This window comes from Erithacus rubecula (genome assembly GCF_903797595.1).
Source record: "Erithacus rubecula genome assembly, chromosome: 11".
Lineage (NCBI taxonomy): Eukaryota > Metazoa > Chordata > Aves > Passeriformes > Muscicapidae > Erithacus > Erithacus rubecula.
Window position 1 is genome coordinate 20,032,143 of NC_136663.1, and position 25,872 is coordinate 20,058,014.

The 25,872-nt window shown below is 52.0% G+C and overlaps 1 protein-coding gene across 3 annotated transcripts; it reads left to right on the forward strand.

The window, feature by feature from the left end:
- Positions 1-988: 988 nt before the first annotated feature.
- IGF2BP2 (insulin like growth factor 2 mRNA binding protein 2) lies at positions 989-25,713 on the forward strand. 3 transcript variants are annotated; one of them, XM_079315371.1, is made up of 17 exons: positions 989-1,327; positions 1,812-1,872; positions 11,458-11,506; positions 11,789-11,840; positions 12,081-12,144; positions 14,210-14,482; positions 18,143-18,277; positions 18,424-18,546; positions 19,049-19,178; positions 19,304-19,432; positions 20,149-20,172; positions 20,728-20,796; positions 21,018-21,134; positions 21,390-21,464; positions 21,686-21,817; positions 22,744-22,857; positions 24,402-25,713. In XM_079315371.1, the coding sequence occupies exons 1-17, from the start codon at positions 1,138-1,140 to the stop codon at positions 24,495-24,497; spliced, it is 1,833 nt and encodes a 610-aa protein (XP_079171497.1). In that variant the 5' UTR covers positions 989-1,137; the 3' UTR covers positions 24,498-25,713. The 3 variants fall into 3 exon arrangements, with proteins under 3 accessions (XP_079171497.1, XP_079171495.1, XP_079171496.1); XM_079315369.1 differs by having other exon boundaries at positions 992-1,327; positions 19,049-19,184; XM_079315370.1 differs by having other exon boundaries at positions 992-1,327; positions 19,049-19,184; positions 20,152-20,172.
- The last annotated feature ends 159 nt before the right edge of the window (positions 25,714-25,872 follow it).

The window sequence follows — 25,872 nt, forward strand, 5'->3', positions numbered from 1 at the left end:
GAGCCCCAGAGGCTGCAGGAGCCATCCAGCAGCGGGCAGAGAATGTGCACAGCTCATGGCTGGAGTGCCTGGCACCAGCTCTGCATCTCCTGGAGCCTTTCTGACAGTGGGATCACACCCGGTGATGGCTGCTTGGGTCTGGCTTGGGAAGGGTTCACACATTCTTGTTTTCAAAAACAAGCATTGCAAAAAAAATATTATTTATATTACTTATGTTTATTTTAATTGTATTAAGTAATTATGTAGATAAATACATAGATACAAAGATGTATTTCTTATTTATGTATTTTCTTTGTTTTTTCTCTCCGTGAAGGATCTCCTGAAGGGTTGGGGGTGCTGGGCTGTGGTGGTTTCCAGGGCAAAGGGGTTGGAATGGTGGGGGGCTGTGGGTTCGGGACAGAAGGAGGGGTTGGGGGTGATGGGCTACAGTGGGGTGCAGGGCAGGCTTGGGGGGGAATGACAGGGTGTGGGGGGTTAGGGGGAATGGGGTTCAATGGGTTCCGGGGCAGAGCTGTTGGAGGTGCTGGGTGTGGTGGGTGGCAAGGCAGAAGACTGGGATGCTGGAGCTGGGTGTTCCAGGACAGAGGGATCGGGGTGCTGAGTGTTCTGAGACCAAGGAATCAGGATCCTGGAGCTGGGTGTTCCAGGACAGAGGGATCGGGGTGCTGGGTGCAGTTCCAGGACAGAGGGATCAGGGTGCTGGATATTGATGTTCCAGGACAGAGGGATCGGCATGCTGGGGGCAATTCCAGGACAGAGAGATCTGGATGCTGGGTGCAGTTTTAGGACAGAGGGATCGAAGTGCTGACTGCTGGGTGTTCCAGGACAGAGGGATCGGGGTGCTGGGTGCGGTGGCTCGGGGTGCTGGGTGCGGTGGGTTCCGGTACAGAAGGGCGGGGGGCACAGGGCCGGTCCCCCCCGCCCCATCCCGTCCCCGCGGGGGTCTGGCGGCTCCACCTGCCCCCCCGCGGGGCGGCCCCGGGGCCGGGCCGGGCCGGGCTCCGCCCGCCGCTCTCGGAGGCTCCGCCGGGCCGGGGCCGGTGGCGCAGAGCGGGACCCTCCCGAGCCCGCGTCCGTCCCGCTCCCGGGAGGGGAGGAGCCGGGGGGGCTCCCGGGGAGGAGCCCGGGGGGCTCCCGATGAGGCGCCGGAGGATGAACCAGCTGTACATCGGCAACCTCAGCCCCGCCGCCACCGCCCAAGACCTCCGGCAGCTCTTCGGGGAGCGGCAGCTGCCGCTGCCCGGCCAGGTCCTCCTCAAGTCCGGCTACGCCTTCGTGGACTACCCGGACCAAAACTGGGCCATCCGGGCCATCGAGACCCTCTCGGGTGAGCGACCCACCCCCCCCGCGCCCCCCGCATCTCCCCCGCGACCCCCTCATCACCCCCCCACACCCCCGCCGCCCCCTCCCCGGGCATCTCCCGGTCCCCCCTTCCCTCCCTCCTTTCCCTCCTTCCCTCCCTCCTCCCGCCCCGGCTCTTCCCGACCTCGCCTCTATTTTTCGCTGATTTTTTTCTCCGATTTTATTGGGAGCCCCCGGGGCGCGGCGCCCCCCGGCCCGCCGCCCCGCCGCCCCCCGCCGCCCCCCGGGGACCCGATTACGAGGTGCCCAACCCCAACTCCCCGGGGGCGCCGAGCGGGGGGGCCCGGGGGGCGCGGGGGGCGCGGGGGGCGCGGGGACAGCCCGGGGGACGCGGGGGAGTGGGATGCGCTGGGATCCGATGGGGTGCGATGGGGTGGGACGGGATTCGGCGGGGGGATGCTGCCCTGCCCCATCCCGGGGGGATGCTGAGCGCCCCGCTGTCTCCGCAGGGAAAGTGGAGCTGCACGGCAAAGTGATGGAAGTGGATTATTCCGTGCCCAAAAAGCTCAGGTAACCCCGCGGCGTCCCCCCCGGGCTCCCCCGGTGCCCGTGTCCGTCGCAGCGGGATTAGGGGCGCTCCGGGAGCGGGGATGCGGGGCACGGGGGGGCGGCGGAGCCCCGTCGGTTTTACTTTCGCTCCGGAGCGCAGCGCGGGGGGGCAGAAGGAGCTGCCGGCCCACGGCCGCGTTCCCACGGGTGGGCACCCCCGTGATACCCCCCCAGCCCACGCTGCCCGCCGCTCCCGGAGAAAACAGCCGCTTATTCAGCAGGAAAACACGAGAAAACCCCCTTCCTCCCACTTTCCGCGGCGTGGACGGAGGTTTTCCCAGCAGCGCAGCCGCCCGCGCCCTTAGGACTATTATTTTTAGTCGCTTATTAATCAGTTTTCGCTCTCCAAGCACCTCATCCCCCTTTATAGAGCCGGAGAACCCCCAAACCCGAAGCGGTTTGTGTTCAATGCGCCGCGGCGAGCGCGCCCTCTCATTTCCATCAGGTGCCCGATGGCCACACGCGTTCCGCAGGGAAAACAACCCCGGCACCGTGTGGCGTAGCCTCATCCCGAGCTTTATTCCTATATTTACGTGTCGGGATAAAAGGGAACAACAACAACAACAACAAAAACCCAAGAAACCCAAAACCCCGTGGGCTGCTCCGGGCGGGTAATTTGGCGCGGCTCGGCTTGGCCCGGGCTGGGAGGTGGGGTACGGATTTGGCCCGGGATTGCTGCTGGGGTATTAATTTGGAAGTGACGGGGGGGTTGGAAATGCTGTTGTGTAATTGAGGCTTACGGGGGGGGAATGGCTCGTGCCCGGCATCACGTGTGCAGGAGTGGGATTTCGTCTTCGGCAGGGATCACACGCTCCCTACCTTCAAAAAACCATCCAAACGAGCCCCCCCAAAATCCTCAGGTGTGATATTTGTAAGCTAAACCTCTGCAGCAGCCTCAGGTTGGGCTGGAGGTGACTTTGGAAGAGGGATGGAGGCAGAAATTGGGAGTTCGGGGCTGTAGTATGGAGCCAGGGCTCGACCTTTACCATGCAGCAGGGGATGTAAACAAGGAATTCATCTTTAAATTCTCCGTCGGGGCTGGGCTGCGCCTGCTTTCCCTCCCGAGTTTTAAAATGAGAAAAAAGAAGCCATTTAACCAGCCCAGAAATAAATACCGAATTATTTTACATCGCTCTGTGTTCAACTGGCTCCAAGTTTTCTATTCCCAAGTTTCTTCCGATTATCGAGACCTAATTTAAGCTGATATCGTTTTATGCCCAGCTCAAAAAATGTACCCTGCTTTATATTAATATCCCCACTTTGGGGGGCTGTGCCTTGACCCGCTAGATTATAGATTTTATTTTTATAATGTGATTTTTGGCAGGGAACGGAGCCTCACGTGGTCGTGTTTATTCCCCCCCGCCCCCCTTTAAAATTGTAGAAAATCCAATTTTTACGGTGGCGGTCGAGAGGCTGGGATTCCAGGGGGTGAAATAGTAAAAATCCCCCCGTTTAGTGCAATGAATTTGGGGTTCTGGGGCTTGGAGAGCCCCAGCTGGGCTGGCTCCCATCCCTGGGCGTTCCTGCGTCACGGGCATGTGAGGAGGTGCCGATGCCCGGCGCTTCCCTCCGTGCCCGACTTCACCTGGAACGCTGAATTTTTACATTAAAATCGAGCATAGCACAGCTACGCTATCGATATATTTGGATAAGGAACTGGCTGGAAAACCCCTGGGGCATGTGGCCCTGGGAAGGAGAGAAGGGAATTCCTCGAGGGGAGCTGCTGGCAGAGGGGTTGTTTCTGTTTCTCCGAAGGCAGGAATTAAATGTGACAGTGCCTGAATCCTGCCCAGTCCATCCATTCACCTCCCGCGAGTTTAAAATCAGCCCTTCTGCTGCCATCCCAGTGATATTTGCAACATTTTTTCCTTTTATATGTTAGATTGTGCCTTGGGGAATTAAAAAATTTTAAAAATCACTTTATATTGTAATCAACATTTTCAGTTTATCAGTATTATTTTAAACTGATTTTAAACTGATTTTATTTTTAAACTGATTTGAAACTCAGCAGGAGCAGGGAATGCTTTCATTTGCTTGAAGCAATCCCACTCCAAGAGTATTTTGCTTTTTTGGAGCGTGGCTGTGGGGGAAGCAGCAGCATCTTCCTCCTTAAAGATTGGTTGTGTGTTCCTAAAATCTTTAAAAAATCATGTTAATGGAAAAGAGAGATAGAAAAGGAAGAACATACAAAGGTATATAAAGAAACAGCATTTAAAAAATTAAAATGTGAAAAATGGGAAGTAAAACTCAGTAAAACTCAGCTAACTCAGTGCTGACTTTTATACAAGAATTGTATTAAATGAAAAGTTCAAAAAGTATCAGAGCTCCAGTTATTGTCCCAAAACAAATCAAATTTGGGGGGTTTTGGTTGTAAAGGTGCCTTTGAATTTCTGCTTCTGCCATAAAGGAAAGCACGAGGGAGATGTGAAGAGCAGTGAGGGGAGTCTGGAAATCACTGTAAAATAAATGATTATATAGAAATACTGAATGATGTCTAAAATTGGGGTGGTTTTGCCCCCAGTGAAGGTGGCTGGAGGGGGAGTGGTGCTGGTGCCTGCCCTGCTGGCTTTGCTGGGGGGGATTTTATGGCACTTTCTCCTGTTTCAAAAAGAATTACCCTTAAATAATTCTCTTTTGAGCATCAATTCAATTTTCATTTCTGCTTGGTTTTGCTTTATTGGTTATTTACTTATTTCCCCGTGTTTTTCATCCCAGAAATCCTGGTGATGTTAAAGTTTGGGATAAACATCCAGGCCCTTTGTTCTTCCTCTGGACACCCCATCTTTGCTTTCCTTATCAATAATTGCTCGTTGTTAGTGAGCTGCTTAATTAGCAAAGAGGAATTCCCATTTCTTTAGCAGGAAAATCCCCTGGAACCTCCCCAGGTGTGTCTGGAAATGGGAGCAGAAAATTGAATTTGGGGTGTTAAAAGTGAGGCTGCTCTCAGTCCTAATCCTGTATCCTAAAATAGATATATTAAAAAACTTTTAGTATGTTACATATTGATACAAATTAATAATGTATGGTGGTGTGTTTAAAGTATTTGGTATCTTCTGTGTAGACATAAATAAAAGATACTACATGTGTAAAGACACTATATAAAAGGTACTTTATAGATATATTTTTATATGTATAAAAATATACTTCTAATACCTATTTTTCTATGAAATATATGGACTAGATGAGCTCTCCCAAACTGATTCTGTATTTATGTGTGTTTATATGAAACCTTTATAAAAATATATTAAATTACATAAAACACACAAAACATTCCTACATAATATATAAATTTTTATAAGACATATTTATGTACAAGAGGAGACTTTATATATTTTTTTTAATTTTTCTTTTTTATATAGACATACTTATAAAGTTGCCAGGGCAGTGTTGGTCACATTCAGGAGGAGGGTGACCCAGTGCTCATTTTCTATTTTATTTTATTTTATTTTATTTTATTTTATTTTATTTTATTTTATTTTATTTTATTTTATTTTATTTTATTTTATTTTATTTTATTTTATTTTATTTTATTTTATTTTATTTTATTTTATTTTTATTTTATTTTATTTTATTTTTTATTCTATCTGCAGGTGAACTGGGAGTTGGTGGTGTTGGTTTTCTTTAGACTCCTTTCCATGTGGGTCTTTGCTTCTATGATTTTTTTGTCCCTTCTTTTCCCCCATTTGTTTTCCCCCATTTCATTTCCCCACTTTATTTTTCCTCCTTATTTTTTCTCCCATTCTTCCCCACCTTTTTTCCCACCTTTCTTTCCTCTTCTTTTCTTTTCTTTTCTTTTCTTTTCTTTTCTTTTCTTTTCTTTTCTTTTCTTTTCTTTTCTTTTCTTTTTTCTTCTTTTCTTTCTTTTCTCTTCTCTTCTCTTCTTTCTCTCTCTCTCTTCTCTTCTCTTCTCTTCTCTTCTCTTCTCTTTTCTTTCTCTCTCTTCTCTTCTCTTCTCCCCTTTCTTTCTTTTCCTTTTTTTTTCCTTTTCCTCTCTTTTCCTCTTTCTTTCTTTCTTCTATTTTTTTTCTCCCCCTCTTCTCTTTCCCCCTCTTCTTTTCCCCACTTGTCCCTTCCCCCTTTCCCCCACCTTCCTTTTCTCCTCCTTTTTCCCCCCTTACCTTTTATCCCCTTTCCTTCTTCCCTTTTTTCTTCCCCTTTTTTCCCCCTTCTTTATTTGCCCCCTTTTTTTTCTCCTCACTTCCCACTTTTCCCCTACCTCCCTTTCCTCCTTCTTTTTTCCCCCCTTATTTTTATCCCCTTTCCTTCTTCCCCCGTTTTTTCTTCCCCCGTTTTTTCTTCCCCCCGTTTTTCTTCCCTCTTTTTTTCTTTCCCTTTTTTTTCTTTCCCTCCCATTTATCTGCTCTCCCATCCTTTTTCCCCTCTCATTTTTTCCCTCCTCTCTTATTTTTCACCCCTCTCCTTTTTCCCCCTCTTCTTTTATTTATCCCTTCTCCCTTTATTTATCCCCTCTCCTTTTTCCCCCTTCTCCTTCTTTTCTCTCTCCTTTTTTCCCCTCTCCTTTTTTATTTTCCCGTCCATTTTTTCCTCCTCCTTTTTTTCCCCTCCTCTCCTTTTATTCCCCCCTCGCCTTTTTTATTTTCCCCTCTCCTTTTTCCCCCCTCTCCTTTTTTATTTCCCCCTCTCCTTTTTTATTCCCCCCTCCTTTTTTATTTTCCCCTCTCTTTTTTTATTTTCCCCTCTCCTTTCCCCCCTCTCCTTTTCTTCTTTTCCCTCTCCTTTTTTATTTTCCCCTCTCCTTTCCTCCCCCCTCCTTTTTTATTTCCCCTTCTCCTTTTTTATTTCCCCTTCTCCTTTTTTATTTTCCCCTCTCCTTTTTTATTTCCCCTTCTCCTTTTTTATTTTCCCCCCTCCTTTTTTATTTCCCCTTCTCCTTTTTTATTTCCCCCTCTCCTTTTTTATTTTCCCCTCTCCTTTTTTCCCACTCTCCTTTTTTATTTTCCCCTCTCCTTTTTCCCCTCTCCTTTTTTATTTTCCCCTCTCCTTTTTCCCCACTCTCCTTTTTTATTTTCCCCTCTCCTTTTCCCTCTCTCTCCTTTTTTATTTCCCCTTCTCCTTTTTTATTTTCCCTTCTCCTTTTTTATTTTCCCCTCTCCTTTTTTATTTCCCCTTCTCCTTTTTTATTTTCCCCTCTCCTTTTCCCCCTCTCCTTTTTTATTTTCCCCTCTCCTTTTTCCCCACTCTCCTTTTTTTTTTTCCCCTCTCCTTTTCCCTCTCTCTCCTTTTTTTTTTCCCCTTCTCCTTTTTTATTTCCCCCTCTCTTCCCCCTCTCTTTTTTTATACGTTTTTTTCCCCTCCTTTTCCCACCCTCTTTTGTTCCCCCCTAATCTGCGGGGCTGTGACAGATGGGCTGCCATTCCCGTCCCTATTGTTGATCCATCCCAAGGGCTGCAGCCCTGGGCAGGACCAGCCCGGGGTTTTTCCAGCCGGGATTTTAATTCCTTAAGAGCGTCAGGGCAAAGCCCCGGGGCCGGGAGGGGAACTGGAGCAGCCACAGCCTCCACTGGCAACTGGTGGAAACTGGGGCAGCTCTTTAATGCTCACCCTGCTGCTCTGCAGGATCTGCTGCTGGCTGGGCTTGGGAGACAGAAAAACTCCTCCAGGACAGCCCCAGAAAATAGACATCATTTATGGACAACCAGAAAATAAATAGAATAATATGTATGTTCACAAATCACAAATCCTGCAGTCACTTCCTTCCCTGCCTGGTCTGGGGGTTGTGGCTGGTTCAGGCTCTGAGCTGCTGGGTCTGGAAAATTCAGCTGGGACAGAGTCCTGATGAATTTTTTTTTTTTGTAGATGTTTCCTTGTTGGGACAGACATTTCATAAACCCCATAGGTTTTCTGCATGTTTTCCCTTTGCTTTCCCCTCCCCAGTTCTCTTGAAAGGTGATTTTTATGGACAACAGGACTCAGCACTGATCTGAGTGCTGAGGTAAAAGGTGATAAAATCCCTTTAAGCTTTATTATAGTAAGATATTACAAAGTGTGAGTAGGAAAAAAATCTGTGTTTTTCAGAGCAGAGAGTTGTGAGGCCATCCCTTGATAACCACTATATTAATTATATACCACTTTATATTATTTTTCTCTATTATTGTATGATATTACTATATAGTATTATATTTCTATATTATTTTTGTATTATTTTATTGAGGTTTTATTATTGTATTATAGAGCTTATATTTAAGCCAGTTTTTTTTCTAATTCCCAAATTCCTGTGGGACACAGAGCCCCTCTGGAGCTTCACCTTGACTAAGGGATGGGTGGGTGATCCATGGGGCCAACAGGGAAAATCCAGGAAGAGCTTGTGGATGTTGGGCAGGGACCTGATGCCTCATTTCACATTTAGTGACATTTTTATTCTTGTCCTGTGTCCCTGAATTTCAAGGGGGTTGTTACCCACTATTTCCCTGGAGGCTACAGGAGGGCAGGAAGCCATGCTGGAAAGGGAGGGATGTACCAAAACCCCCTCAATCCTCCTGATTCTGGGAAATAAACCCCAAATTTCTGGTTTAGTGCATGATTTCAGCAGTGCAGGCAGCAGGCATGTGGCAGTGGTGATGCTGACAGGGCATGGATGGAGTTTTCCACCCCCTTTCCCTGCAGGATTGTGATTACTCCCCACAATTCTGCTCTGATGGAAGCATGAAAGGACACAGCTCCATCCTGGATGATTTTATTTATTACTTCACCTCCTCACTCACTGCTCCATCTTCCCTGTGCTGCCAGCAGCTCCTGGTACCCAAACCCTGCTCTGGGGTGGAGGAGATGCTTCCTCCTCAAGCAGGGCTAGTTTGGGATCCATTTAAAAGGAAAAAAAAAGCAGACTAACCTGGTTGCTTCAGCGCCTGAAGCTGCTGAGGCAGTGAGGTGGGTGTGTAGGGAAGAGGCAGAGGGATGCAGCTCTCCAGGTTATCTGAGGGCACTCACCACAGCAGGGCCAGTTGCATCACACAGTTGAGTGTTTTTCCCCCAGCTGGTTATTATGATTTATTTCATTCTTTAAATCCCCACTAGTCTGCTGCAAAACAGGATGGGTGAGACCTGGCTGTTGTGAGCTCCTGTGCCAATACCTGGGGTTTGGGAGAGTGGGGAAAATGAAGCTAAAATAAAAACAGAACTCAAGATAAAGGGGGTTTCTGCCATAAAGTTCTCCTGGTAGTGGTGTTGGACAAGAATGGCCCATGCCCAACCCTGGGAATAACTCATCCCTGTGCCATGGCCCCTGATGTACATCCATGACTCCATCAGTGTGGCTGTGTGTGGTCCAGCATTGCTTCAGCCAGGTGTGGAATTACAAGAGCCATAAGCACAGCCAGGAGGAATAATAACCTTATCTTAAATGCTGGGTGGTGATGTTGAGCTGCTGGGAGTCCTGCCCGTGGGAGATGAAGCCTGAGTGCCATTTGGGTGTCTCTGCACTGGTCTGGATGGGTGTTGGAAGTGGGAATGTGCTGTTGTGTCCTGTTGGGAAGTGGGGTTATGTGGCACCTTGCTGTGATCCTTCTGTTTGGGTGTTTTGGGCCAGGAGAGGTGAGGCAGCACCTTGGGAGAGCAGGGCTGTTCCTGGCATCTCCCTTGGCAGAGGAGTAGGGAAATTATGGCCCTGGAGCAATTAAATTCCAGGCAGGGCTTTTCCAGGAGTGGCAAAGGGATTTGTTCAGCTCCTGTGCTGGCTTCTCTTGGATGTGCCCCTTCCAAGTGCCCTGTGTCCCCTGGGCTTTGGTGACAGGTGGGCTGAGCCTGGGCATTTTAAATAGACCCTCTGGGAAATCTGGTGGGCTTGAACAATGAAACATATCCCATTTTCTGGAATGGTCCCCATGGGATGTTTATACAGGGAGCAGCATTGGCCACAGATGGGGGACATGGGCAGCAGAAGGGTTCAGGTTCTTGGTGAACAGAGCAAGATCATCATTGCCTGGATCTCCCTTGGGCCAGGCCCTCCTTCCTTCCATGGGTGGGCATGGCTGGGGTGGGATAGGACAGATCCTGCTCCTTTTCTGGCAGGGATTCTGGGATTCCCAGCTGTGAAATCTCCAGTGGCAGCTGGGGACAGGAGCCTTTTCCTGAGGGATGCCAGCACAGGGTTTGTTATCCCTGACTGTGGCTCAGCAGCCCCAGGAGATACCAGGCTGCCTGGTGGTTTCACCTGCTTGTCCATGGTCCTTCTCATGGGATGAGCTGTGGGGTTTGCCTTGCCCTGACAGCCCAAATCTTAAAAAAACATCCTTTTCCCTGCCTTTTCCTCTCTGGCCCCTGTGTCTGGCCCCAACCTACCCAGGCAACACTTTATCTGCCACAGTTGTTTTCAGGTGCTCAGGGTTTGTCTGTGCAGTGAGCTGTGAGAGCAGGGACCAGAGCTGGAAGGTGTTGCTTCTCAGTGGTTGAAGATTCCTGGTGGGATGAGGTTGTTGATGTCTTCTTCCACCTCCTCCTGCCTCCTTGTCCTGCAGGATTTGGCCCACAGCCCCTGGGTGTTGGTGGCCATCAGCTGGGGCTGCTTCTGGAGCTCAGGCTGGTGGGACCTGTCCTTCCAAGCATCCTCCTTGAACTCGTCCCAGGGAAAAGGAAAACTTTACAAAAGCAGCTTCCAGCTGCTGCCCAGCTCCTGAAACCTGGCTCTGTGTGTGGGCATGGGGTGGCTTGGTCAGGAAAGCCATCCCTGGTGTTGGGAGGGTGGCCCAGCTGTGCTCTGGTGAGAACATAGGGCAGTGCTGTGGTCAGAGCTGACTCCTGGCAGGATTGGGAATGCAGGTCTGGGTGGCTCATGGATGAACTCATGGCTTGGCTGGATCCTCCATGGATTGAGCTGTGTCAGGACTTCCCACAGCCAGGCAGGGGAGATATCTGGGGGCTGTTACCCTTGGGGAGCCTTGGCAATGCTTGCTGTGCAGCCACAGCCAGGCTGGGAATGGAGCCATGGCCATCTTGGGAATGCAACCACAGTTTGGGAATGCAACCATAACAAGGTAGGGAATGCAACCACAGTTTGGGAATGCAGCCATAACAGGGTTGGGAATGAAACTATGTCCAGGCTGGCAGTGGAACCACAACCAGGTTAGGAGTGAGCCATGTGAGTTTGGAAGTGCCCCTGGGCAAGGTTGGGTGTGTTGTCATCTCCATGCTCAAGGATATGTATTTGGGTTTCCCCAAGGGAAGCAGCCCTGGATGCAGTTTTGGAGAGCTCCCCTGAGGTGTAGCAGGGCTGGCCAGCCCTGTTCCCACCCGGCCATCCAGCCCAGAGCAGCATGGGCAGGGCTGTCCATGCATCCCTGCACGGTCATGACTCTGCAGAGGCTCCTTTGAGGAGGTTTCCTTGGAAACCTGACAGCCAGCATGAGGAGGGAGCATTCCAGAGAGAGAGTGCTGACCAGAGCTGGGAGAAATGGCTTTCCCTGGGAGTGAGCTGCCCTGGCTCGGTGTGGGGAAGTGGGAATGCTTTTGGGAGCTGTCTGATTCCCAGAGAGGCTTTTCCCTCCACTGTCAGGTGCCTGCAGACCCTAACCCAGGGCTTTGTCTTTGCAGGAGCAGGAAGATCCAGATCCGAAACATCCCTCCCCACCTACAGTGGGAGGTAAGAAGTGGCTGATCCTAAAACATCCCATTCATCACCATCAGCACCTGGTCTGCACGTGGGCCACCCTTTAACTTCCCAGTGACTGCAGGAGGGAGCATGGCCTGGGCTCCAGCCCCTCCCTGTGTTTGGGTAGTCGAGCTGTGGGCCAGCTTTGAGTGCTGGCTCAGTGTTGGGATGATGGGATGCAGCTGGGTGGTGCTGGAGGCTGTTTGTGGGTGCAGTGGGCTCTTGCCCTGCCTGCTTGGGGCCTCACCTGCCCTGTCTCTGCTCTGTCCCCAGGTGCTGGATGGCCTCTTAGCTCAGTATGGCACGGTGGAGAATGTAGAGCAAGGTAAGATGGTCCATCCCCAAGATGCTCCTGATCCCTGAAAAATTGAAAAAACTATCATCCCTGCAAGCAGAAATGAGCTGAGTGTAGCTTGGGATCCACTGGTGGGTGGGGGATGTCCAGCCTTGCATTCTGCTTGGATCCAGCCCTGGGTCCAGCCCAGTCCTTGCAGCTCCCTGCCCCTGTGCCAGCTGAGACACTCTCCCATCCCTGCTCCAGCTCTGCCTCTCTTGCTCCCTGCAGTGAACACAGACACAGAAACTGCCGTGGTCAACGTGACCTACGCCACCAAGGAGGAGGCAAAAGTGTGAGTGGGGTTTGTTTTGCTTTGCCCATAATTTCACACCACGCCAGCTTTCCCAAGGAACCCCAGGTATCCTCCAGGCTTCTCTAAGCTGTCTCACCTTCTGTCTTCTGCCTTCTCCCCTGGCATGGGAGATGGGGTAAGTACCAATCGGGTTATTTCAGAAGTGGAAGCATGGTTCCCAACAAAATTTTTGTTCCAGTCTTGTAGAGACTTCAGCCCTGTGCTGGAGACCACCAGTAAGTAGTGAGCTTATTATTATTAGTGGCCAGGGTTATTTTTTGTATGATCAAGAGCAGATCCCAGGCCACAAAGAGCTTTTGTGAATCCATTTGTTGATGGATGTTCCACCAGCTTCTCATCTGAGCTGACCCATGGTGGCGTTGGATGAGTGAGGACAGAGATGGGGATAGTGATCTGCTGGTCCAGGAGGGCAGAGGAGAATCCTTCTGGTATCTCCAGGTTCAGCTGGATGTGCTGTGGAGCACAGATAAACCTGTCATGAGTGGTTTAGAGTCATGGAGTCCTCTGAGCTGGAAGGGACCCACATTGATTGTTGAGCCCAAATCCTGGTCCTGCATAGACAGCCCCAAAAATCCCACCATGGTCTTGGAAAGTGTGGCAACAGAGGAAGACAGAGTTTCCCCAACACATCAGTGCTTAATGCTTTGGGAAAAGAGGCTTTTTGGACTTAGGAAAGGGATGGTGAAGCTGCAGGAGTTCTCAGAGGATGAGGATTTCGGGCCTGGCAAGGAGCTGCTTGTGATCTGTCAGTAACCAAAGCAGGGAAAGCTGGAGCCAGGCAGGGTCATGGCAGACACTGCCATGGCCAAACATCACTGCTGAGGAGGAGTTTGGGGCATGAAGAGTCCAGGTGCTGCCTCCCCACCTCATCCAGCCAGGAAGGGAGTTGGGGGTCCCAGCAGAGGGGTCTCCCTGTGCTGCATCCTTCTCCCTGGAGCTGCAGGGGTGGCTTGGAGCTGCCCTGTCACCTTTTCCACATCCAAAAAGCCTGTGACACCATTCCCATGCTGCATAGGAGCTTCTGGCAAGGACTTGCCCAGGTCAAGGGGCAGGTCCCTGGGCTCAGTCTCATAATCTGAAAGTCACGAGTTTGATCCTCACACAGGGCACCAGAATGTGAGGTTCTCGGACTTCCAGAGCTCTAGGGCACTTACTCCAGAGCTCTTGGGCTCCTACTTCATTGGGTTATCTTAAATAGGCAAAGCAGCCAATAGTTAAAAGGTTATTTATTACAAAACACTTTTTATTACAAAGCACATCAGTCTGAAAAGGCAAAAAGCAATGGTAAATGCAGTGGCAGCAGCAAAGCAAAAGCCTGGCAAAGAGCAAATGGCTAAAAGCCTTGGCAAAAGCCAATGGCTAAAAGCAACAACTCTCTCCAGTACATACTCTTATGTAGGATTTTTTCCAACAAGCTGAGACACAAACTCAGACCACCACTCCTTAACCTATTAGAATTCTAGTTTCTTAGCACACCAGGTTACATATGGAACTGCACGTACAACTTCCTAATATTCTTACTCTAGCTCTATAATATCAAAGTCTTGTCAACAACTGTGGGCCTGGAGCCTCTTGCTGAAGATACCAGTATGTTTCAACCTTCAACTAGAATTGGCTCTGCTGCTGTGGCATTTGAAACCTTCCACTTACTAAAAGCATTAGAACCCACTCTAAAACTTACTGACTTATTTCTGCTTAAATGTCTACTTTGTGTGTGAGTGGCTTAATATACTTCAATCCATCCAAAGGCTTTAATTCAATCCCTGCACTTTGATTTCTCTGTGAAAAATTCAGAGAGACCCCTGAGTCACTGACTCCAACAGCCATCCCACCCCTGCTGGGGGGAAAGGTTTTGTGCCAGCTTTGGCATGACATGGAAGGGGATGACATGGGCTTTATGGGTTTTGGGGTTATGGGGTTTTCTCCTTGTGGGAAAAGTGTGGGGCTGTCCCATGGCCATCTCCTCCAGCCTGGGGAGTGAGGAAGTTGGGAAGCTGTGAATTTGGGAGCCCCTCACCACCCCTTGCATCTCCCTACCTTGCAGAGCAATAGAGAAGCTGAGCGAGCAGCAGTATGAGAACTATTCCTTCAAGATTTCCTACATGCCGGATGAAGAGGTGAGCTCCCCTCCGCCCCCCCAGCGATCCCGCCGCGGGGGCCACTCCTGCAGGGAGCGGGGCTCCTCCCCGGGGGGCTCCTCGCAGCCCAAACAGCTCGAGTTCCCACTGCGGATGCTGGTGCCCACGCAGTTTGTTGGTGCGATCATAGGAAAGGAGGGCTTGACCATAAAGAACCTAACTAAGCAAACCCAGTCCAAGTAAGTACTTCCAATGGTTTTGTTTCCTTCCCTAGGGTGCTGCAGGTCCCAGCTGGGGTTCTCCCCGCGCTGCGGGCTCGGGAGTGCCGGCCGCTGGTGATTTCATGGGGTGCAGCCAGCAGGGGGTGGTGGCAGAGCTCAGCTCCTCCACCATTCCTGCTGGGTGTGGCAAGAGGGGGATGCACGCTGGAAGAGGCCTGGAATGAGTTCCTAAAGCCTCGTGAGAGCAGCTGGGGATGAGGCTTTAGGGATGAAATCCTCAGTGCAGTGGTCTTTGCTCTTGGGATTTGCTCATCCTGCAGCATCCCATATGGGCTAGAGCTGTTGAGGGGAAAGGGGCTCTGTGGGAGCACTGCCACGAGAAGGATGTAACTGTTTAAAGCCTTTTTTAGCTATTAATGTGTTTATTTTTGAACTAAAAAAGGAAAAAAAAAAAAGCCCCCAAAAAGTGGGGTTGTCTTGGCAAAGTTTTCCATGTTTCTCTTGTTGCTGTTCTCCTGATCTCACTTCTCATTCTCTGCATGGTTTTCCTGCATGGTGTGTTCCTGCCCAGGTGTGTTTGTGTTTAACCCAAAGCTGTCTTCTCCTGTGCTCATCATCCTGAACCTGGTGATCCCATGGGACGTAGGATTCCTGTCCCAGAGCACCCTAGTCCTCAGAGGAGTTTTTAGAGGCAAATCTTTGGTGGTAGTGTGGCTGGAGGTAGAAAGCTGAGCCAAACCCTGGTGCTGGGTTGGCAGGAAGAGGTTTGTAGGGAAAGGGGGCAGAGGAGGAGGGAGAGGAGCCCTTGGAGTCTGGCTTACCCCAGGGCACGGCCACCTGGTAGCTGTGAGCAGATCCTGGTTGGCTGCAAGCCCTTCTCCAGGTGAGTCCTGATGGGATGAGCAGCAGGGTAGCTCTGTCCTCACCACCCAAGAGTGGAATTTGCCCATTCCAAGCCCTGAGCCTAGCAAGGAAGGTGGGAAGGTGCTGGTTTCTCCCAACCACGAAGCCAAATGCTGTTGCCTGGAGAAGTCTGTGCTACTGAATTGTCCCTCCTTGTGAGTGGCTCCCTGTGCTGCTCTGAAGACCGTGGAGATGCCATGGAGGAAAGCTCAGTGCTCTGCCCTCTCCTGCAGTGAGGCACTGCCCTGCTCAGGGTGAAGGGGACCTCACGAATCCATCCCAGGCAGCCACAGGAGCCCCTGTCCTTCACTCTGGGTGTCATCCCACACTCTGTCCCTGCCCAGGCCACCCTCATCTGTTGGTGTGATGATCTGAGGGTGACATCCTGCTGCCCGGCCCCTGCTCCAGGGAGTTCTGGATTCCTCTGGTCACGTTGGATTTCACACACAAAGATCCCAAAGATGCTTCTGAGCCTCACAAGGCAAAACTGTGCTCAGGCTGAGCCATCTTTTTCCACGAAGAAACCCAGACAAGCAGGTGACCTTCAACAGCCCTTGGAACTCCATGAGGACAGGATCTTGGCTACCCAGCAGCCATGGGACCAGGATAACCCTGCAGGCACACTGTGTTATCCACCTGGAGAGGGCTGTCCCTCATGGCAGCCACTCCCTGAAGCATTCCCAGCCCCCTTAAGGTCTCTTGGAGGCTTTTCCTGCTGCACCACAGGCAAACCCTGTCCCCCTCCCTGCAGCACCTGGTGATGGGTTGAAGGCACTGAAGGTCCCCTTCTCCATCCTCCTGTTGGAGTGGAACAGTTCAGCAGTGGCACTGGGATGTGCTGGGAGCTCCAGAGCTCTCCCTTTCTCCAGCTCTCTGGGGTGGAACGTGCCTGAAAGCAGCAGCCCCTTCCTGGCATCCCTCTTCTCTCTGGCCCACACACCCAGATGTGGGATGGGTTGGTCAGCCAGGAGCCTGGCACGTGCCCCTTTCCAAGGCTTGTGCAAGGTTCTCACCTCGGTGCCTCACTCAGCACTTGGTCCCTCTCTGGGGTGAAGGCTCAGCTGTGTTCTCATGTCCACCCACCTCAGCTGCTCATGGGCCCAAGGAGCTGGATGGCTGTCATCTATGGGGTTTGTTGGGATTCCTCATCCATTCCTACCTGGGGAGCATCATGTGGCCATCATGATGTGTCCACCCTGTTCTTGGTGAAGAGGTGGCAGCAAGTGTCCCTGTACCTGCTGGGAATGGCTCCTCCAGGCCAACCTGAGCGAGCTCCAGGGATGGGAACGGATCCTCCAGGCCAACATAGTGAGCTCCAGGGATGGGAACAGATCCTCCAGGCCAACCTGAGTGAGCTCCAGGGATGGGAACAGATCCTCCAGGCCAACATAGTGAGCTCCAGGGATGGGAACAGATCCTCCAGGCCAACCTGTGTGAGCTCCAGGGCTGGGAATGGCTCCTCCAGGCCAACCTGAGTGAGCTCCAGGGATGGGAACGGATCCTCCAGGCCAGCCTAAGCAAGCTCCAGGGATGGGAATAGCTCCTCTAAGCCAACCTGAGCGAGCTCCAGGGATGGGAATAGCTCCTCTAAGCCAACCTGAGTGAGCTCCAGGGATGGGAATGGATCCTCCAGGCCAACCTGAGCGAGCTCCAGGGATGGGAACGGATGCTCCAGGCCAACCTGAGTGAGCTCCAGGGATGGGGACAGATCCTGCAGGCCAACCTGAGCGAGCTCCAGGGCTGGAAGCCACAAGAGATGTGGAGAGATGGCGCCTACACTGTCTTCATTCAGAGCTTGGATGGAATCACTCTGGGGTCACTTTGGCCCTGCTCCCTTTCTATCATCTGTATTCCACCGTGCTGGCTCTTGAGCTGCTGGAAGAATTGACCTGTGCAAACGCACCCAGATGCTGCAGTGTCCCAGCGAGGTGACTCTGCCCCACAGCCTTGTGTGCAGCAGCACCTGCATGATGCCCTTGGGACAGGACCTCGGAGACAGCGTGTGAAGGGACCCATTCCCTGCCGCGCCTGCTCTGAAGATGTGCAGCGGTGACAGTGGCAGGGACACCGCGGTGGCGGCTCCGGCGGCAAGAGAAGACGGCAAGGTTCCTCCGCTGCCGCCCAGGGCGCGCGGTGGAGCTGCGGGAGTCTCCTACCCTGCTTTCCTCTCTCCCTCTCTCTCAGGGCTTGGCCAGGTACGGTTGAGCGTGAGGAGCGAGCTGCAGGCCGTGCCTGAGGGAGGGAGGCCTGAGGCGCAGGGCGCGGTCCCTGCCGCTGCACGGGAGCCTCCTGCTCTCCCCGGGAAGGGCGTGAGTACCAGCGCTGTTGTTGCCGGGTGCCTCCGTGTCGTGACAGACGCTGCCCGCGGGTAAGTGCCCTCTGTCCCGAGGGAGTGGCCGCCGGACAGCCTCGGGTGTGGCACGGAGAGGCGGCGGCGATCCGCCGTGCCCTGCAGGCGGGGCCGGCGGCAGCAGATAGGGCAGGTTGCTCAGGGCTTTGTCCGCTTGCGCATTTGTTCTGCCCCCTCGATGGTTGATGTTGTGACACCCCTCAGCTTCCAGAATCTCGGGTCCTCGTGGCCCAAACCTGATCCAAACCGCCCGAAACCAAACACGGCCTGGGCTTGTGTGAGCCAGCTAGATGCACCCGAGAGCCAGGTTCACCCCAGAGCTTGAGCGAGCCCTGAAAGGAGCTTTCCTCAGCTGCTGAGCTCTCAAAGCCTCGGTGCGGCAGCAGGCCCGTCTCAGGGGCTCCCCTGTGCTGGTTGTGTGGCAGGGTTGACATCCATCGGAAGGAGAACGCGGGCGCTGCCGAGAAGCCCATCACCATCCACGCCACGGCCGAGGGCTGCGCCGAGGCCTGCCGCATGATCCTGGACATCATGCACAAGGAGGCTGACGAGACGAAATCGTGAGTGCTCCTGGCCCTGCCAAAAGCCTGCTGGCACATGGTGGTGCTGCTACTTCTCCTTTCCAACACATCCGTAATACCTGTGGCTAGAAATTTGTGTTTCCTGCTGGCTGGACCTTTAGGTTTTATTTTTTAAACCGTTTCAGAGCAGAAGAGATTCCCTTGAAAATCCTGGCGCACAACAGCCTGGTGGGGAGGTTGATTGGCAAGGAGGGCCGCAACCTCAAGAAGATTGAGCAGGACACGGGCACAAAGATCACCATCTCCCCGTGAGTTTCTGTGACAGGACTGGGGAGAATGGCTTCCCATGGTTAGATGGGATTTTGGGAAGGAATTCCCCTGTGAGGGAGGTAGACTGCCCAGAGAGCTGTGGCTGGAAGTCACTGAAAGTGTTGCAGGCCAGTCTGGAGCAGTCTGGTCTAATGGGAAGTGTCCTTGTCCATGGCAGGGGTTGGAACTGGATTTGCTTTCACATCCCTTTCAACCCAAACCATTCCATGATTTAATGATTCAGTGAAGTGCTGGTGAACACCAGGCCACCCCATTCAGTCCAACATGGTACAAGCAGTGCTGGAGCTCTGAAAAGCACAGCAGCTGTGTCCTCCCACCTGCATTCCCTGTGCTGGGTGGATATTCCTCATGCCAGGTGGAAAGGGCATGTGGCTCTCCCACTGTCCCGGGAGAACCCTCAGCTGTGATTTGAGTGTTCCTAGAGTTTTCCTTGCCTCGAAGGAGGGGTGTAACCGTGTTGTTGTGTTTCCCCTGGGGCAGCTTGCAGGATCTGACCCTCTACAACCCCGAGCGCACCATCACGGTGAAGGGCAGCACGGAGGCGTGCTCCAGTGCCCAGGTGGAGATCATGAGGAAGCTGCGCGAGGCCTACGAGAGCGACCTGGTGGCTGTCAATGTAAGCTCAGCCCTCCCACCTGCCTGCTCCTGCTGCTGGCAGAAATTCACTGTGTTGAGAAGCCCAGTACTTCACTTTTCACACTTTTCACACCTTTCTCCATGTCTTGCCTTTTCTAGCAACAAGCCAACCTGATCCCAGGACTGAACCTCAGTGCTTTGGGCATCTTCTCCACAGGGCTGTCCATGCTGCCATCCACGCCAGGGGCCCGAGGGGCTGCAGCTGCCACCCCATACCACCCCTTTGCAGTAAGTGTGAGACAGTCCTGGTGTCTGAGGTGTCATGCTGGAGCTCTTGGGTTTGGGTGGACACTGTAGCTGTAGGAGCCACCTCATGGGGAGCTCTGACTCTCAGCCATTTGGGGAGGATGCTCATCACAGCACTGAAGTGGAGAGGACAGGGAATGAGGGTGGCAACCCCAAGGAGGGTCAGCTGCATCCCTGTGTTGTGGTAAGCTGGGTTTCACTGGTGTTTAAGCCCCAAGGGTGCTGCTCTCTGAAGAGAGCATGGGAAAACCATGTAGGTGGTCTTCAGTCCTGACCACTGGATTGTGATGGAATGTGCCCTGTGGGTGCAGCCTTGGTGGCCACAAGAGCCCCTTGGTGTAGTCACAGGGCATGCAGGTGACAAGCAGCCCACCATGTGCATCCACTGCCATCAGCTTGGATCCCTTTCCCTGCACCCAAGGGGCTGTGCTTGTGGGGAGCCAATCTGCACCCCACCTCACAGGGGAGGGTTCTCCTTGTTCTTGGGGCTGAAACCTGGGCAAGGGTGTTCACAACCCCTGAGCTGACAGTGGCCAGGGGTGCTGCAGTGCCAGGAGAACAGGATGGCCAGGGTGCTGCTGGAGAAGGTCCCATCCCAGGTCACTCAGGCACTGTGGGCTGTCTCCATTAGTCCCTGAATAATTTACTCTGAGCTGTGGTTAATTGACCTGTGCTGTTTTCTTTCCCTGGAATGCCAGCAGCAGAGCGGGCGGAGGAGGACGGTGAGTGCCTGGGAGGGGTCTGGGGGGTGTGCTAGCTCTGGGGGGCTCCAAGAGAGTGTCTTGGTCACTCAGCCTGTGGAGGGACAGTGCTGTACCCCTATCCACAGCCTTTGGGAGACAGCTGTGAGAATTATTTATGGGTGAGATGGAGAGGAGCAGGACAGCTCTCCTGAAGGGCAGTGTTTGGTGTGGGGTCCTTCACCCCAAAACTTTGTGTGGCCTTTTTCAAGCCCACCTGGTGAGGCCAGAAAGGGGACCTTTTTTCTGATACAAACATCAGCTGGACAAAGCTAAAAAAAACATCAGGGAGAGGAACTGGGGTTAACTGGGAGCTCCCTTCCACGTTCCAGCCTTGTGCTGGGCTGCAGCTCATCCTTGGATGTGCCTGTGCTGTCCTGGAGGGGTTTCAGGGGATGAGGGGTAGTCACTGTGTCCCTTGTCTGCCTCATGGCGGTGACACCCTCCTTGTGTTAGGTTGGGGGTGTCTGGGAAGGGGCTTGCACCTTGAGGACATCAGTGATGTCACTGTCACCCTCATTTTCTCTCCCACCATAGGGCTCCTCAGCCTATCTGTCGAGTCTGTACGGAGCCCCCCCAGCTGGCGCCTTCCCCCATCAGCACCCTGTGAGTTTCCCTTCCCCAAAAGTGCCCTGGCACCTCCTGCCATGAGATCTTGCACCCTTGGGCACCTTATGGGAGGGCAGGCACAAAGCAGGCAGTGTGTGCCAGGACCACAGCCCGACCCAACCCAGCCCACCACCTGTTCAATCCTAGAATGCTGGCAGGGGAAGCAGGCCCGTGATCCAGCTGTTCCCCTGACCTCTGGCTCTTCTGTGCCTTTCCAGCTGCCGGAACAGGAGGTTGTGAACTTGTTCATCCCAACACAGGCAGTGGGGGCCATCATTGGGAAGAAAGGGCAGCACATCAAGCAGCTGGCACGGTTTGCTGGTGCCTCCATCAAGGTGAGCAGGAATAAAGGGCTGGGCCAGGGCTTGGTGCCTCAGTTTTCCCTTCCCACTGCTGAGTGCAGAGACGGGAGCCCTTGGTGAATGGTTTTGCTGCCCAAATTAGTAAATGCCCAGTCCTGATTGTCACCAGAGCTCGGGTAGGGGGGAGTCTCTATATGGGAGTTGTCTCTGCATGGGGGCACATCCCACAGAGGGGTGATCTTGCCCGAGGAAGGGTCACACTCATGCTCCTTCCCCATCCCTCTGCAGATCGCCCCGGCAGAAGGCCCTGATGCCAGCGAGCGCATGGTGATCATCACGGGGCCACCTGAGGCTCAGTTCAAGGTGAGATGGCCACAGGATGGGGGCTGCCTTGGGGACATGGGTAGGGGCAAGGTGAGGGCATCCCTTTGGTCCCCACTGTGCCAGGGGGGCATCTCAGCTTGGGACCACGGTTTTGGTGCTGCTGTACGTTGGCACATCATTGCCTGCGGGAATGAAAGGCACAGCAGGCCACCTCCAGGATGCTGCCCACCACCTCTATGTCCCTTTTGTCCCCTCTCCAGGCCCAGGGACGAATATTTGGGAAGCTGAAAGAGGAAAACTTCTTCAACCCGAAAGAAGAAGTGAAGCTCGAAGCCCACATCAAGGTGCCTTCCTTCGCCGCCGGCCGTGTCATTGGCAAAGGTGGCAAGACGGTAGGTGGGGGTGTGTGGGCTTGTCTTGGTTTGAAAGACAGGTGTCTCTGCTAAGAAAGGCAGGAGCCTCTCTTGAGATGGAAAATGTAAACCTCCTCCCTCCAAATTATTATAATTTTGAAATTAAGGAGCTCTCAGGCAAAGATATGGGAAATAGGGATAACAGTTTTGTGCTAGGAAGAATTAAAGTAGAAATACAGTATTACAAAGAACAAACCCAAAACACTGACAGAGTCAGAATCCAAGTTGACACCCCATCAGTCAGTCAGGGTGTTGGCAGCAGTCCCATTAAATGGTGGCTGCATCCTCCTGCAGTGGCAGATGTGGTTCTGTTGGAGCAGTGCTTCTATAGAAGGTGCAGTTTTCCTCCAGAGGTCCAGTTATGATGTACAAGGGTCTGGTTTTACTCTGGAATCCAGTGTGAAAAGACTGCCCTGATGTTCCAAATCTCAGTTTTTCTCTAGGTAGGAAAGGCTTGGCTCCTCCCCTGGCTGGAGCATCTCCCAGTGGGATGATGTAATTTTATCAGTCATGCAGTGGGACTCAATGGCCCATTAACAGAAGATATCTCCCTGGAGGAAGGATGTGTTGTGGAAAAGATAAAGATCACTGGCCCACCTAGTTTTAACAGATGGTGATAGTGTATACACTTTTGGTCACATCCTGTATTGCAACCCAAGACAGGGCTCCCTCCTGCCCCAGGAACAGAGAGCTGGACATCCCCTGTCTCCCATCACCTCTGCCCAGGTGCTCTGTGATACCAGTGATGTCTCAGTCCCAGCCCCAGGGACTTAGGATGGCAACCATCCCAAGGGGACAGGGGACACAGCCTGGTGCCATGTCCTGGCTCAGAGCTGGGGTGGCACCAGCAGGGGAGGATTTTGGCTCTTCCCCAGCAAAACCTGGATCTCTGTTTTTTGCTCCAGGTGAACGAACTGCAGAACTTAACGAGCGCAGAAGTCATCGTGCCGCGAGACCAAACCCCGGACGAGAACGAGGAGGTCGTTGTCAAAATCATTGGGCATTTCTTTGCCAGCCAGGTAAGGTTTGGCTGTGCCTCTCCCAGCATTCCTAGTTTATTGAAAACCACCAAACACAGCATCCCCTGAGCTGCTCTGAGTGGTTTCTGTGCACCCAGGATGCACTGAAGGGGTTTTTGGCTGTGTTGTAATTAGAGATTGGCTTGATTCAGCCAAAATCCGTGCCTTGGACACAGGGTGGGAATTGGCTCCTGCATCCCACCTGGGTGCATCTAACCAGGCTGGGTTCCTGACTGTGAGGGCATGGTGATACCCCAAAATGGAGGCTCTTGAACAAGCCAAACCTTTGTTTTAGACAGAGTTAAAAGGAATAAAATGGATATTTTTGAGGAGTCTTCAAAGGCCATATGCTGGCACAGTCATGGCCCCTGCCCAGATGGCAGCAAAAGAGGGCTTGGTTATGAGATCTCACATTTTTATAGGTTTTAGTCCATTTGCATAGAGAAGACAGCTGTGCAATTAATAGCCTCAAATAATGAAGTTTCATCCTCCTTGCTTGCTTGCCCACCCTCCTCTTTTCACTTTATTTATGCTTAGGGCCTGAAGTTTGAAAATACTGTCCTTCAGTCCCCAGGTGGAATAGGACTGTTTTGTCTTCACCACCCTGTGAAAAGATCCTAGGAGCCCTTAATATAAAACTAAAAGCCGCACACCCAAGCAGAACAGAAAAACTTAAAACTCAAGTGTTTTGGTTAGGAGAACAAGTGTCTGCTAAGAAAGGCAGGAGCCTCTCTTTGAAATGGAGAATGTAAACCCCCTCCCTCTAAATTATTATAATTTTGAAATCAAGGGGGCTCTCAGGCAAAGATATGGGAAAGAAAATAATAGTTCTTTACTAGGAAAACTGAAATAGAAATACAGTAATACAAAGAACAAACCCAAAACACTGACAGAGTCAGAATCCAAGCTGACACCCCATCAGTCAGTCAGGGTGCTGGTAGCAGTCCCATCCAATGGTGTCTGATTCTCCTGCAGTGACAGATGTGGTTCAGTTGGAGCAGTGCTCCTGTAGAAGGTGCAGTTTTCCTCCAGAGGTCCAGTGGTGACGTGGAAGGGTCCGGTTTTCCTCTGGAATCCAGTGGAAAGAGGCTGCTTTGGTTGTTTTCCAAATCTCAGTTTTTCTCTAGGTAGGAAAGGCTTGTCTCCTCCCCCTGGGTGGGGCATCTCCCAATGGGCTGATGTAATTTTATCAGTCCTGCAGTGGGACTCAATGGCCCATTAACAAGAGATACCTCCTGGAGGAAGGATGGGGTGTGGGAAAGATAAAGAACACTGCCCCACCTGGTTTTAACAGATGGCCCATTAGCAGACAATATCTCATGGAGATAAGGATCACTGCTTTACCTGGTTCCAGCTGATGGTGACACAATACACACTTTTGGTCACATCCTGTATTGCAACCCAAGACATCAAGGCATGATTAGCACATCGTCATTTATCACAGAATCCTCAGGTGCTTGGCCTGGTGTTAAACCCTGCAGGGTTGTGATCCTTTTGTGCTTGGTGGGAACTCAGCTCCATTTCTCTCTTTCCTTTCCCCTCAGACTGCCCAGCGCAAGATCAGGGAAATCGTGCAGCAGGTGAAGCAGCAGGAGCACAAACAGGCTCAGGGAGCCGCGGCCTCGCAGCACAGCAAGTGAGGCTCCCGCCAGCACCGCCCGACGAATGTAACCCCACTGCCAGCTCCCTGCCGGAGCCCAGCAGGGCAGGGACAAACCAAAGAGAGCCCCGGCCCCCCGGCAGCCCCAGCCGGGCCCGCAGCTTCCGCCTTACTCCATGGCCGCTCCCCAGCAGCTGCGCTCACACAGGCAGACACAGGTGGTTTGGATCGTGCAGCTCTCCCAAACCTGCCCCTTCCACCCCCCCGAGGGGCTCGCCCGGCCGGCCTGGGGGAGGCCGCGAAGCTCCTTCGTTTAGAATTAATATATCAGTAACAAACTAACGCCGGTTTTTAAGTTTTGTAAGGTTTTGTTTTTTAACTCACTTTTTAATTTTTTTTTTGGGGGGGGAGGGGGGTGTTTGTTTTAGCAAAAGCAGGCTTTTCTAGAGGTTTAATGGCAGGAGCTGGTTCATTGGTTCTCTAATGCACCGTAGAGCAGAGCTGTAGGATTGCCAGCAGGGAAAAAAAATACTAAATAACTGTTAAAAAAGCAATTTCTGAAGGGCTTTGAGAAGAGCAGGGCCTGTAGGAGCCAAGATGATTCCTCGTGTAGGAATTGTTCCTCTCCTTCACACACCTTTTCCTCTTTGCTTTGGACTCCAAAAGAGAGGTTTGCATCTGTTCTGTCCCCCCCTTTCTGTCTGTCCTCTCTCCATCACTGCCCAGCACTGACATCCCTAAAAAATGATGGGCAGCACCAGCCCTGCCCGCTTTGGACCGGGATCTTTGGGGAAAGATCTCTGTTGCAGGGAGAGGAGGGGAAAATGGGTGAAAAAAAATGGATTTACAAGAGGTTGTCAGCCCAGGGCTGGAAAACCCAACCAGCAAAATTGGCTTTAAATGAAAAATAACCCAAATAACCCTCCCAACACACACACACACAGAAAAACTACCTCAGGTTTTCGTACCTCAGCACCTTGCGCTTGTGTTGCCCTTTTAGAGATTTTTGTATGCCTTGTAAAACTGATAGTTGGAGCATTTTTTTATTTTTGTAATAAAAAAAAACGAGTTGGAAAAAATGATCTCGACCAAGTCAGCTGCGAGGTGGAAGAAGGAACCCATCCCCCATGTCCCAGAGCTCTTCTGTAGTCTCCTGCAAGCCAAGAGCCAGTGGCTGTTCCTTTGGAGAAAGCTTGAGAAATGGTTAAAAAGAAAAAAAAAAAAGGGAAAAATAAAAAAAGCCAAACACACACACACACACACAAAAGAAAGGGGTTTAAGCAAATCCAAGTGATGGATGGAAGTGGTGAAAGCTGATGGGCAAGAGCAGGGATGGGAGCGGGCGGTGCCAGCGCCGCTCCCGTGGCTGTGAATCCGTGTGTTCCTCTACTGCAAAGTGTTCTGTGAAAACCAAC